This window comes from Neophocaena asiaeorientalis, unplaced genomic scaffold, assembly GCF_003031525.2.
Source record: "Neophocaena asiaeorientalis asiaeorientalis breed wild unplaced genomic scaffold, Neophocaena_asiaeorientalis_V1.1 scaffold433, whole genome shotgun sequence".
Classification (NCBI taxonomy): Eukaryota; Metazoa; Chordata; class Mammalia; order Artiodactyla; family Phocoenidae; genus Neophocaena; species Neophocaena asiaeorientalis.
In genome coordinates, this window is record NW_020175040.1 from 1,846,076 (window position 1) to 1,859,236 (window position 13,161).

A 13,161-nucleotide genomic window follows, 5' to 3' on the forward strand; every position below is an offset into this window, starting at 1 on the left:
AGCCCTCACTCCTGCTGTCCCCTCTGCCGAAGCATCCCCCCCACCCGCCACCCCAAACTCCTACTCTCTCTTCAAGACCTTGCCCAGGTGGCCCCTTAGTGAGAGGCTTCCTCACCCTAGTCATGGCCATGGGGGACAGACATGGCTGAACTTGGAGCTGGGAGGCCATGGCCAGGACTGGCCTTAGCCCCCTCAAAGGAAACCTGGAAATTCTATGCCCCGTGAGGAGACTGGGGAGGCCTGAGGCCTGGATCGCCTGAGGGTGAGCCGGCACTGAGAGGGTCCTGGGCCACCTCAAGGAAGCTCTGGGTCCGCGGAATGGGTGTGATGAGCCCCACTCCCACCCCACCAGGTCCTGGGGAAGAGGCCCAAGGGACAAACTGGCCCTGGACAAATGTGTGTGCCCACCCTGTGCACACTGGACCTGACACCCACCTCTTCACCAGACACCCAGCCTGACAAAGCCTCCGCAAATGAGACACACACACCCAGAGACCAAGATCCGTGTGCACACCCAGACACAGACACATGTGCACACACGCCGGCCAGGGTAGGAGGCCTGGGAGAACAGGAGCTGCCCCTTCTCCTGCCCCGGGCCCCCAGGGCTTCCCACTTTATCTGTCAGAAGTATATTAACTCAGAAGCCTGTTTCCATCAGAGTCTCAATTCCAGAGACGTTTCCAGATAAGCCTTATCTCGTTGCTGGTGCATTAGCCCCGCCAGCCAGCCAGCCGGGCCTGCCGATCACGACCGCCCCTCCTGCCCCAGTCCGTGGCAGGGCGCCTGCCCACGACTTCATTCTGGGGGGCAGGCGGGCGGGGCGGCCCCCACCCCGGCCCTCAGCCCACAGTAGGGTCCCAGGGCGCAGCCGAGGCACTGGGGCGAGGGGGGCCCTGGAGGTGTCCAGAACCGGGGTTCAAATCCCAGCTCCACCTGAGGCAACGGCTGGGCCCCGGGGCTGCCCCACCGGCCACCCCTGCGGGTGGGTGAGCATATTCTGCGACTTTACGTGCGTGACGATGCCACGGTGGGCTCCGCACGCTGTAGCCCTCTCTTGCACGAAACGTGGAAGGTCTGGGGGTGCCTGGAGCCAAGGGAAGGGGGACACTGCTCCGGAGAGCACCAGGCGCCGGCCCCCACCCTACCTGCCCGCCGTGCTCCCCCTTCAAAGGCTGCGCCCCGCCGACGCAGCTGGGGTGCTCGGGTTTCGACCGATGCCAGACCTGATAGCGTCCCCTCCTGGGCCGCTGGCCACGCGGGCAGTCTCACTGCACCCTGGCAGCCCCTCCCTGTCCCGCGGCTCGGCTGCCCCCTCCTCCCTGGGCCTTAGTTCCCTCGGCCTGAGCCCGCCTGCTTCCCGGGGCTCCGAAGAGTGCTGTCCTCAGGCGAGACGTGGGCACCCTCAGAGGTCCTGGAGAAGTGGCCGATTGGGGGCAGTGCTGGGTCTGGGCTGCCCACACTACCGCTGAGAGGTGCTCAGGCCCCCCCAGTCTCCCGGTGGGGAGACAACATCTACCGGTCCCCCTCCCACGGCTGCAGGGACACGGAGGCCAGCTGCTGCTCTGACTCTCCTGCTGTACCCAGGGACCCGGGCAGAGGCCGGGACTTGCCCGAGGGCACAGTGCTGGTCAGTGGGCAGCCAGGATGTGACGCCCAGCAGTGGCTCGGGGCCCCTCTCTCCCAGGGATCTGCCCCCAGAATTAGCACCTGCTCGCGGAGGACGCCTCGCCCTGCTGGGTCACGTGACCCCTCACGTGGAGCTAGACAGTGATGTGCTCACGGTCACAGCCTGTGCAGGGCAGGGCAGGGCCACCCCGAGGGGGCCTGGAGGGAGAGGTCACCCTCACAGCCCTCAGTCGGGGAGGACTTGGCCTGGCTGGAGGTCCCAGTGGTGCCCACCTAGCTCCCCACGCACTGAGGACGACGAAGGAAGGTTTCCTCATCTGAGGGGTGAGTCCCGGGAGGCCCCAGCCCTGCCAGGGTCCCCTCCAAAGGGCCGAGTACCCAGGGGAGCGGCCAGCCCGGGGCCTGGTACCAGCAGGTGCTCGTGAAGGCCCTTCCTGCTCCCCTTGGACTGGACTGGGCTGGGGGCGGGGCCTCTGCCTGAAGTCCTTGCTGGGAGCCCACCCTGTGACCTACGGTGGCCTCAGCCAGGTGGCACCGCCTCCCTGGTGAGATGGGGTGCAGGGCAGGGGTGGGGCTAAACGAGAGTGGGGCCTGGAGCCTGGCCCGTGGTGGGGTGTCGGGGACGGTTCCCAGGGGAGCTTCCTGACTGTGCGGCGGCAGCGCCAGCTGCCCCCGCCCTATTCCCAGCTCCGGGGGGGGATGGGGGCCAGGCCCGGACTGTCCCTGCCCACCTAGCCCTCAGCCGTCGCCCTGATGGCTGCCTGGCCTGACGTCTGGGACCCTGTGAGGGCTGCCGTGGGTTGGCCGCCACCCCTGTTGCCGGCACCCATGCTGGCGCTGGATTAGGGCTGCCCGCTGCCCAGCATGGCCACCACGCACAGGCCCGGCAGGTCCACAGCATCCTTCTCTGCCCAGGGCCCTTGGTTCCAGGGCTTACCAGGCCCAAGTCATCTGATTATGGCCCATCCCCGATAATATTTTTAATGCCATTTTTGCAAATTAAAGCATAATACACCGATTACCAGGGTAAAAGGGAGGCCTCTGCGTCCACCTGGAGGCCAAATAAAGGGACTCTGGAACATGTGTTCATCCTGCAAATGTCTTTAAAAGCTGATACCCCCTCAGCCCGTCAGCTCTGCCACTTCACCCTTTTCTGAGTATGGCCAGGTCGGGCTGCAGGGTGGGGTGGCTTGAGGCACAGGGGGCAGAGGAGCCAGGGCGGGGCTTGCTGGGCTCGAGAGAGGCCCGGCTGCAGGGGCTCGGCACAAGGCCTGGGGACTCCTGGTGTTGGGGTGCAGGGCCAAACCCCCCAGCCTGCCTTCTGCCCCGAAGCACTGGCCTGGCACCCGCTGCTCCCAGACACCCCTGGGCACCCTTCCTGGACTCGGCTGCCCAAGGACTCCCGGACTCTCTCAAGGCCCAGGAGGCCCGAGGGGCCACCGAGCCTGACCTAAGGGCCTGACACTTTGTGGACCCCCTCAGCCCAATGGGTCCCTCCCCTAGCGCTGCTCTCGGCAGGATCCCTGGCAATTCCCGACCTCGCCCTTGGGAACAGATCTGGGAGGGTGGGGGGACCCCAGGAAATCACAGAGACCAGCAGAACGGGCGGCACCACGGGGCATTTATTTGCGACTGGCAAGCGCTGGCCGCCAGCCGGGCAGCCTGGGGGACACCGGCCACCAGCTGTGGAGCCGAAGCCCATTCCTGCACGGTGCTGTCCCCTGGAGGGGGGGTGCGGGGGCTCCGGGGAGAGCCTGGAGGTGGAGGCACATGTGGCACGGTGGCCCCCGGGCCTGGGCAAGGTGCCCTGGGGCGGCCGGCGGGCACTCAGGGAGACTGGACCATGCGCTTGTGGGTGTCGAAGACGTAGCGCTTGAAAGACAAACTGAGAGCCACGTGCTGGACAGGCTCTGGCTGCCCGGCCTCCTCCCCTCGGCCGGCGCGGCCCCGCTTCTTGAGGGTGGGTGTCAAGATCTTCTTGGACTCGGGGCTGAGGCCACCTGCGTGAGGCACAGAGGGAGAGCCTGTCACTCTGCCACCCGCCACCATAGACGGCACGTGTGCTGCCCCAGCTCCATCGTGCCCCGCGACTCAGCAACGCCCCTACACCCTCTGTGGCGGAGCCGGGACCCCAGTGCCACCTTGGGCTCGCCCCCCTGCCTCCCCAACCAGCATTCCGGGCCCCTCGCCGCACTGTCCACGCCACCAGCCCGGCTGGCTTGGAGCTCAGCATGGCTCCCACCTGGCTCTCCCGGTCCCCTGCCCGCCCACCCACCCAGCACTCAGGCCCCTGTGGGCCGCCCCGCTCTCGGTGCTCTAAGCGGCCCCGCCGCTCCCGGCGCATTCGGCCTAAGTCTCAACCCTGAGACTTGGCACTTGAGGCCCCCCGGGCTCGGCACTCTCCAACAGCCCCCGGAGATGCTCTTCCTGCCCTGGTGTGTGCCCGGGTGGTGACCTCTGCAGACGGCATCACAGTTCTGCCAAAGGACCTCAGTGGATCGGAGGGCGGAGGGAGGGAGAAGTGGGGTGACGGTCCCACTCTCTTTGGCCAGAGCTCCTGTTGGGGTCCTCCTCCCTGGGCGCTGGCAGACGCTGTCCCCCTAACCCCAGGCGGGGGTGGAGCGGCCCCCACGGCTCACTGGCTCCTTTAAGCACCCACGCCTCGGTACAGACCCTCTGTCCACTCCCTCCAGCCGAACGACTGAGCAGAAATCTGCTTCCTGCTGACACCCTAACGCCCACCCGACCCTTCCAGCCCCATCATCCACTGCTTTCGTGCTTTCCCGGCAGCCTTGAGGAACCCACGACCGTCCCCGGGCTCCCCTCTGCCTATGCCGTTCCTTCTGCCTGGGACACTCTTCCCCTCGTCCAACACCAGGCTGCTGTGCCCCCTTCTCTGGGGCTTGTCTTTACGAGGCGTCCGCTCGGGGGCAGCACAAGGCGGTCTCTCCGTGGGCTGCCGGCCAGGGTGAGACTACTTGGCTACCCCGAGCGTATGGGCCGAGGCTCGGGCCAGGCCCCAGACTAGCTCTGCACCAGCTGGCACCCCAGAACAAGCCGCTCCCCCTCTGTGAGTCCCACAACCTGCTGGGAGCAGGCTGGCAGGGCTGGGGTGAGGGTGAGCCTGGACGGGCCAGGAGGTGTGCAGACCCCACACCCTAGTGAGGGGCACCCGCCCACACCCGCTCGCCAAACGAGGGTCCTGGCAGGCCGCCGTGTCCCCAGAGAGGGCACTCACTTCTAATCCACATACAGAGGCTCCACTGGCCAGGAGGCCTAACGGCTGGGTGTCCGGAGCCGGTGGGAAGTTGGGATGGGCACGGGGCGGTGGATCGCCCCCTGCACACCCGGTGCACCTACTGTGCCTCTCCCGTCACGCGAGGGGTGTCCTCCCGGGCCCAGTCTCGCCTGGGCGCTGGCTTGCTCCCGAGAAGAGGGGCCAGCGGAAGCTCACGTTGCGCTTCAGTGCAGGGAGGACCCTGGCCGTCCCGTCCCCCGGTCCCTCCACGCACTTGCGGAGAACGGAGCCCTGAGGAGGGCGGTGCCTCATGTGAGGCCCCACAGTCAGCTGGGAAGAGCCAGGATTTGAACTCTGGTCCACATCTGGTGGCAAATGTGGACTGCTGCCACCCAGCCCATCGCTCGGGGTGTCCACCCGAAACAGGCTCTGGACAATGGCTCTGCAGAGGAAGCAAGACCGGGAGAGCACTGGGTATTGGCCCTGCAGCTGCTGGATGTTTAGAAAGGTGACCAGGAGGCTGGTTCAAGGGACAACCGTAGAGTCAGCGGGGATGGCCCTGCTCGCTGCACGAGGGACTCGGTCTCCCTCTCCACCGCCCACCTCAAAGCCTGCGTTCCCTGGGGAGGCGGGGCCCTCGGCTGACGGGGCTCCAGGATGCTGGGGCCAAGGGGAGCCTCCCTCCTGCTGGGCAGCCTGGTGTCAGATCGAAGGCCGCACGCCCGCCGCTGGGGTCGGGCGTGGGGCGTGGGAAAGGCCCCGGGGCAGCCCTCAGGCCAGTGCCAGTCCTGCAGGTATGTCTGACTCCCCGGCCTTCCTTCTGCAAGGAGGCGGCTGGCACCAGACCCTGACAAATGCACGGGCAGCCCGTCCCCCTCTGGTGCCAGGAGGTCTGATGGCTGAAGAGGCGCGGGGCTCCCCGGCGTCTGCGCCGGGCTGGGGAGACAGGCGTGGCCCAATCGGCGGTCCATCTCGCCCGCGATGGCTCTCGTTACACAGAGCGCATACCTCGCGCGGCCCAAAGCAGGCAGAGCTGGAAAATCTATCTGGCGCTGGCGAGGACGAGGCCATTTAATTGTTTTTCTGAGATGGCCGCCTTGTTTCCCTCTGCTCCGTTATGGGGTGGCCTGAATGCCGACCAGCCGAGACCGTCTGCTGGGGCAGCCAGGCTGTGGGGATGCGTGGCGATGCCACTGGGAGCCACCTTGTTGTGTGGTGGCCTTTCCCCTCAGCCAAGTGGCAAGTGGTGTGAAGTGAGGGCAGGTCAGGGTGTCGGGTGGTCATTGCCTGAAAACCTTCACAGAATTCTCCAGGCCTGGGAGACGATGGTGGGCCTGCCCGCCAGGGTTTGGCCCGAGAAGGGGCAGGCAGTAAACAAGGCAGCAAGGTAGGCAGACAGCCACCAGGGCCACCAGGGAAATAACGCCGAGGGCTAGCTTCTCCAGGAAGAACCGGGGCGGGACCGGGGGAACCTGGGGCTGGAGATCAGGGGCCGGCCACATGGAGATGCCGGGTGAGGGTCTGCAGGCAGAGAGCCTGAGCGCCAAGTCCTGGGCGGGGTGGGCATGGTGCTCGAGAACAGAGAGCACATATGGCCACGTGCTGGTGGGGCTGCAGGGCCGGGGCTCTGGGCTAACCGTGTCCACGAGGTGCCCCGTGTGCTGGGCCCGTGGGAGCCCAGACAGGGAGGGTCTCAGGCCCTTGCTCGCCCCCAGGGAGGCCACGGATTCTGCTGCCGCTGTTGCATCAAGCATCCCTGCTCTGCATCCCTGCCTCCTGGCCCCGCACAGGAGGCCTCCGTGGCGCTGCCCTGGGGGACCACTGTGCTGGTCTTCTCCCTAGTCCCACCCCCAGGGGCGGAGGGGCCGCGCTGAGGCACGTGTGGCTGTCCCGGCTTGGTTCCACCCACGGGACAGAGTCTCTCCTCTTACTTGGCATCCAAGGTCCTGAGTGTCACCCAGCGGGTGCCTCCCTGTATACTCTGCCACATCACGGGCTCCCTGCTCCAGCCAGCAGACATAAAGCAGAGCCTCTGAACCTGCTCCGTTCACCTGGAACACTCTCCCCGGCCCTCTCTGTCCGGCCAACTCCTACTCAGCCACTGCCCCACGGGAAGGCTTCCCCGCCCCTGCCCTGGCTGGCGGGATCACTGCTGGAGCCCCATTTCGCAGGAGTTTTGCTTTGTGTCTGCTCCCCAGCGGCCTGTGTGGGAGTTAGGGCCCAGGCACAGGGCCTGGCCTGCGGGTACAGGGAGGATTTGCTGGACGAAGACGCAGAGGATGAGTGGGGTCTCGAGTGGCTGTGCAGGGCGAGGAAGGGAAACCCACCAGCAGAGCTGTGCCTCCAGGACCAGAAAAACTCGTCTGCATGCCTGCGGCCCAGGGAGGAGCTGGGTCTAGAGAGCAGGCCCCCTGCCCCACGTGACCTGGAGCCTGGTGGGGTGGGCATGAGGGTAGAGTTGCTGCAGGTTTCAAGTTCACGCTGTCCCCGTGATCCCACGGGGCTCACAGGCGTCCCTGCTTTTTCTCCCTAACCCTCAGGATTCTTGGAGCCCAGCGGCCCCGCTCCACCCCCCGACCAGCCCAGACCCCAGGATGTGGTGGGGAGGGCTGGCCTGACCCTGGGGGTGACGCTGCTACCCGTGGCTTCCCTTGGGGACACTCTCCCAGGGCCGGGCTGGCCTTTCTCACCGAGCGCCAGCTCCACACAAAGGCACAATGGGCTGGAGGCTGCTGGGCCCTGGCTCGGGCTCGGGTAATCAGGGAAGAATGCGGGCAGCGCGCTGTTTCCCAAGCCCTGGCCTTGGGTGCCGCCCTGACACGGCCATCAAAGCCGGCAAATTGCCTCCAACTGCTGGCGTTGCTTTCATGTTGGGGGCCTGACTGCAAGAGCGGTCTCCACGCTGGTGGGCGGCTTGCACCCTCCAGGGGGAACCGAGCCCTGCAGGCAGCTCGGGGTCACCGGCCCCCGCGGTGGCCCCTCAGAGCTGTGCCAGTTCCCGCCATTCCAGCACGCCCCCTCCCGCAGCACGCAGCTTTGGAGGGAGCAGAAATGCAGGGCGGGGAGGGAGCCGGGGCACAGGGGGGCCCTTTGGGGGGTCAGCATCCCGGGGATGACGGGTGGCTGAGGAGCACAGAGGGGCACAGCCAGCAGCTGGGCTGGGGGCTGGATGGTCATGAAGGGCCTTGAATTCAGCCACAGCCGACTCTGGACTGGATGCCCGCCCTGGGGGCAGTGTGGCTGAGGTCCCTCAAGCTGGGCCTGGGCTGAGCTTGGCTCTGATGGAGCCGGCACGGCGGAGAGGCCCAAGGAGGACAGGCAGCCTGGTTCTCAGCAAAACGCCCAGAGGCGAGTGCGGTACGGGGCAGGCCTAGCGGGTTAGGGAGAGCCGGGTTGGCGACCAGAGCTGGCGCGAGGACTGGCCGCTCGGGCAGCCGGGGCACCGGTCGGCTCCCTTCCTGCTGAACCTCCTTAACTTTGGGGTCTTTTGGGGTGACGGCAGCTTTGGAACCCCTGCCATGGCTTTGCAGGCCTGGTTTGCCGTGCTCATCCTTGGGAGCCTGGAGCGTGGCTGGCTGGGGGGCGGACAGCTGCCTGGTGTTCCCTCCTTTCTCTTCCTGCTATGGATCCCATATGCAAACAAAGATGCAATTTGCTTTAAAAAGATAAGGTGATTAAGTTTTTATCAGACGTGTGCTCCGCTGTCCCCGCAACAAAGGGAATTAGGAGAGGCGGGCGACAGACAGGCCCTTCCTTGGAGCTGGCCCCGTCTGAGGCCTTCAGCGCACACTCCACGGGCTCCACGCGGCCCCTTTGATGGGCGGAGACGAGGCGGTGGGCGCCTGCACCCCCGTTTTGATGTCTTAATGTTGCTTAATTCCTCCTTTAATTTATATTAAGCTTCTTAGCAGCAATGATGAATTCTTCAAAAACAAAAAAGGGCCTTTTGCAGAAATCTTTCCCACCCCATGTAAATTGAAATTATAAGGCAGCCAAGGCTTTGGAGACTGGGGGCGTGCGGGGAGTGAAAACCAGGGCGTTGTGTGGAAGGAAGGATTTTGTTTTAAGGCAAGAAACAAAGCGATTCTGAAACAGGAAATGACTTGGTCTTGAGAATCAGAGGCTCACCTACAGGGTGGCGGCCCAGGGACAGGAGCATCCCTTGTCACTTGGAAGGGGTGCAGCTGGTGCGGGGCTGCTGGGGGTTGTGACGAGCCCCACGCCGTCCAGCGTCGGCTCCCACTGCTCCTCGGCCCAGGGCAGGCGTGCCACCTACTCGGGCTGGGGCCACACCCCCTCAGGTGGCTGGGGGGCGGGGGGCCACTGGGGCAGGTGCTCGGGGCAGCCAGGGCTCACCACCTCTCAGCCAGGGCTGCTCCCGGGGCGCGGCATCCCCCAGGACCCCTGCCTCGGCACCCCACAGGCCCCGCAGGACCAGGCCCTGCACTGGCCTCCTGGCAGGAGCCTCCAGGCCCTCTTGCCAGCTCTCTCTTCTGATCTGGCCTTGGGTCGGCTGCCAGAGATCCTTCCAGAACAAAGACCTGATCATCCCTCTCGGCTCAGAAACCTCCAGCCGTTCCTCAGGCAGGTGTCCAAATTCCTCTAACCAGGACCTCGCCAAGCGCCTCCGGCACACCCTGTGCTTCCTCACTCACCCACGCGCCCCCGCCCCGCCCTGGCTCTACACCGGTGCCCCCTCAGCCTGAGGTGTCCACGAGGCCTGTCCACCTGGCAAACCCCACCCCTGCTCGCGTCTCAGCGGAGCTTAGCGTACGGCTCTGGCTCCTCTGAAGCCTTCCAGGCCTCCCTCCTCCAGGACCACTGAGGCCCTCTACACTGTCCCACGTCCAGAACCTGTGTGCCCAGGAGACGGGGTGCAGCCTGCAGCCATGCCAGCATTTCCAGGAAGGGGGACCCTGGCCACCTGGCACACCTGCCCTGTCTCATCTGCCAGGGCGGGGCCCCGGCAGCGCCCACGCCCTGGGAATCAGAGCCGCCCACCTGTCCGCCTGGCTCCCGTCACCCTCCCACAGCTGACAGCCGAGCCAGGCAGTGGGGGAGGCAGAACGCGCTGGCCCCCTCGGCACGTGGGGACCTGGACGCTGGACAGGTGCGAGCAGACGGTCCCGGGGGGGGCGACTGCCCACAGGGGATGAGCTACGTGCCCCAGGAGTGAGGGCTGGCCGGGCAGGGTGGGACCCTGCTGACCGCGACCCGAGGCCGGCGCTGCCCTGCCTCAGTGGCAGTGCTCGGGGGAGCCCTTCCGGCTAGCCCTCGGGCTGAGGTCTGACCAAGTCTCCGGGCAGGGAAGGCCGCCTGGAGCACGGGGCCTGGGCCCGGCCAGGTCGCCCCTGCCACCACCGTCACCGCGACCACTTAGCTGGCGCTCTCCTCGACACGCCGCCCAGCCAGGAGCATTCAGCGTCTCCTGCAAGCCTCCGGGTGTCCTTTCCAGGCACGGGAGGTGACTGTCCAGGTCACACAGCTAGTCAGGCCCATGGCCTTACAAAGCCACGCTCTCCGCCGCCTGGCTCGGGCCTGGCCAGCCCAGCACCCTGCTGCTTCTCGCTGGGTGCACAGCTGAAGGGCCAGGCGGGGCACAGGGGTGGGGAGGAAAGGGCACAAGGCAGGGGAACGACTGGGGGTGCCCTGCCCGGGCAGCGTGGGCCGGCCCCATGGGGACTGTCTCCAGGTACTTCCAGGGACGAGGCCTCAGTGCCTCCGTGCTCTGGGTCTCAACGGGACTGCTGGGACTCCCACAGATGCTGAAGGTGGACTCCACAGCGGGCGGGCGGCAGGTGGGTGTGAAGGGCAGAGACCATCTTCCGTGAGGCACACCTGGCGCAGACGGCCAGAGGATGGGCACAGCCAGCTCTCCACGGTCACGAGGACCCCGACAGTGACCCCGGCTAACGTCCATGGGGCCCCAACCACGTGCAGGCACTGTTCCCGGTGCCTCAGGACAGCAGGGCCCTCGACCTCACACCGTGTCCCGGGGGGACTCTGCACACAAGGAAGCCGGCACGAGGTCGTCAGCAGCGAGCGCGAGGTCACAGCCAAGACGCAGTGGGCTGAGCTCCAGGGCCCTGCACCCGGGCCTGGGCCTGGCCCGCGACCTCACCCCTAACCGACCAAGGCTCTCCCAGGGCAGAGCCTGGATCCCAGACCCTGGCCCAGGAAGGAGGAGAGAAGCACTTTGTGTGCCTCGCCTCTCACGAGGAAGGTATGCTGTCTGTGCCACCATCCAGAGGCGGAAGCTGAGGCCCAGGGCCGTGAAGGACTCACCCAAGGTCACGCGGCTAGCGGCAGAGAAGTGACCTAAGCCCTCAGTATTCGGGGATGCAGCTCCGAGCCCACAGCCCGGTGCGGACGTGGTGGCCTTACCGGCCTGCTCTCAAGCAGAGGCGTCCTCCTGGCTCGGGACGAGGGATTCGGGGCTGAGGTACGTGAGGGCCCTGCCTTCAGGAGCCCACGCTGCTCCTGGACGCCCGATCTGCCCCCACGGACTGCAAGGACTCACCCCTCCTGCCGGGGCCTCCTCCACGGACCTCCCCTGGAGGCTGGCGAGGGAGGGCACGGGTCCCGGTGGCCCCAAGGACACTGTCCCCACAGTGAGGAAGCTGAATTTTAACACTGCAAACACTCCCTAAATGCGTACATTCTTTAACAGCAGTTAATCTTCAATTAAAATACCCAGGGCAGAAACCAAGATAACTGGTGTAAAACGTAGAGCTTACTGACAATAAAAGTCTTCCTCATATTGCTTTTCCTAAAAAAAAAAAAATTCCACATATTAAAAATGTCCTTTTTATGACTCGGGGAAAAAAGCCCTCACCCAGAATCACGAAGGGGCACAAAGGTCCGGGGAGCAGTCGCCTCCCAGGGCCCGTGTGCAGCAGCGTGATTACATATCAGCCCCGTTTCCAGTGCGCTGGGAGCGGCGGCGCCAGGGCTGGCGGTCCTCTCCGGTGACAGGGAAGGGTGGGGGGCGAGCCTCTGGTCCCCGTCCACACTCTTGCTTCAACAGCCGCAGGCTCCGGCAGTTTACCGCTCCCTGACCTGCAGCCTGCAGCCGGGGCGAGCGCGGCTGCCCACCCTGCACGGGCACGCGGGACCGCGAGCGCAGGCACAGCCCCTCACAGGCAGAGCTGGGCCCACGAGCGCCGGGCGGGCTCAGGGGAGGCAGGTGTGAGGGCTGACTGCCCCCTGACCCACCAACACCAGCGTGCCGCCGACGCTGGCTCGACGCTACTGCATCACTACGTCATCCGTTCGACAGCCGTCTGCCGTGTGTCCACCAGGTACCAGCGCGACAGCCCTGCGCCGGCTCCCTCCATGGCAGCCCTCACGCCCACGTGGCCACGTGGGTCCCCAGCCCGCAGTGCAGGGCCAGGCACAGAGCAGGTGCTGCAGGCGGCATCACCGCCCGATTCTCACCGCGTTCTGCTCCTTCCCCTCCCCACCACTTGCACTGTCCTTGTCCCGGGGCTCCCCGAAGGCGCAATGGGGACGGAGCACCCGCCTGGCTCGGCCCTGCCCCCCGCGACTGCTGACGGGCTGGCATGGACCCTCACCCACCGGCACGTGTCCCCCTCCTTCCAAAACGCCCTCCCAGGCTCTGCCCTGCGCGGGATTTAGTCTGTCTGTGGCTCAGCTCTCTCGTTGCGGCTGGGGGGCAGGGCGTATGCTACATGTGGGAGCCTGTCCCCGAGTCTGAGGAGGGCCCAGCCTCAGCTCAGAGCAGCTCCAACCAGGCGTCTCTCTGCCCTCAGGGGCCTGGGCCCGGGGTGGGGACGACAGTGCCAGTGGACCTGAGCTGGTGTCCGTGGCTGTCTCTGCGCCAGCATGACACATGCGGATCACAGCACGTGTACCCAAGGATGGCTGGCCCTGCACCACCGTCAGCCAGGCGTGGGTCGCCGGCTCAGGAGAGGCAGCTCCACTGGGCACCTGGGGACGGTCCTCAGATCCCAGTGTCCGTGATGGGAAGTGGGCCGCACGAGCAGGGAGCAGTCCCTCCCTGGAAGAGGCGGCGAGCGGCCTCAGGGAGCCTGGAGCGGAAGGGCTCCGTGGACGTGCCCTGCCTTCCCAGCCCTGGAAACAGGCTTCCTCCCCTCTGCTTTATCCAGTAAAGCTCGAGGGGTCTTAAATGCCAGGGGCCCACGCTGCCCGTACCAGGGGGTGAGCGCCATGCGCTGCTCTGAGCACACAGACGTGCTCCTGTGTCTGGTCTGGCCTGGTCTTCGTACCTGTCTCTGCCTCTCCACCCTGGGTCACCCCTTCCTCCTGGAGCCAGC

At 66.1% G+C, this 13,161-nt stretch overlaps 1 protein-coding gene across 5 annotated transcripts in view; it reads right to left on the reverse strand.

Moving 5' to 3' along the window:
• The window catches only part of EEFSEC (eukaryotic elongation factor, selenocysteine-tRNA specific), a 225,482-nt gene that overhangs the window by 92,624 nt on the left and 119,697 nt on the right, over positions 1–13,161 (reverse strand). For 2 of the 5 annotated variants that reach the window (XM_024763382.1, XM_024763381.1), the window contains exon 7: positions 3,227–3,626. The exons of the other annotated variants lie outside the window; for them this stretch is intronic. In XM_024763382.1, coding sequence (XP_024619150.1) covers positions 3,454–3,626 — 173 coding nt within the window. In that variant the 3' untranslated portion in view covers positions 3,227–3,453. Of the gene's footprint in view, positions 1–3,226; positions 3,627–13,161 lie in introns of those variants that run through there. 5 annotated transcript variants of the gene reach the window in all.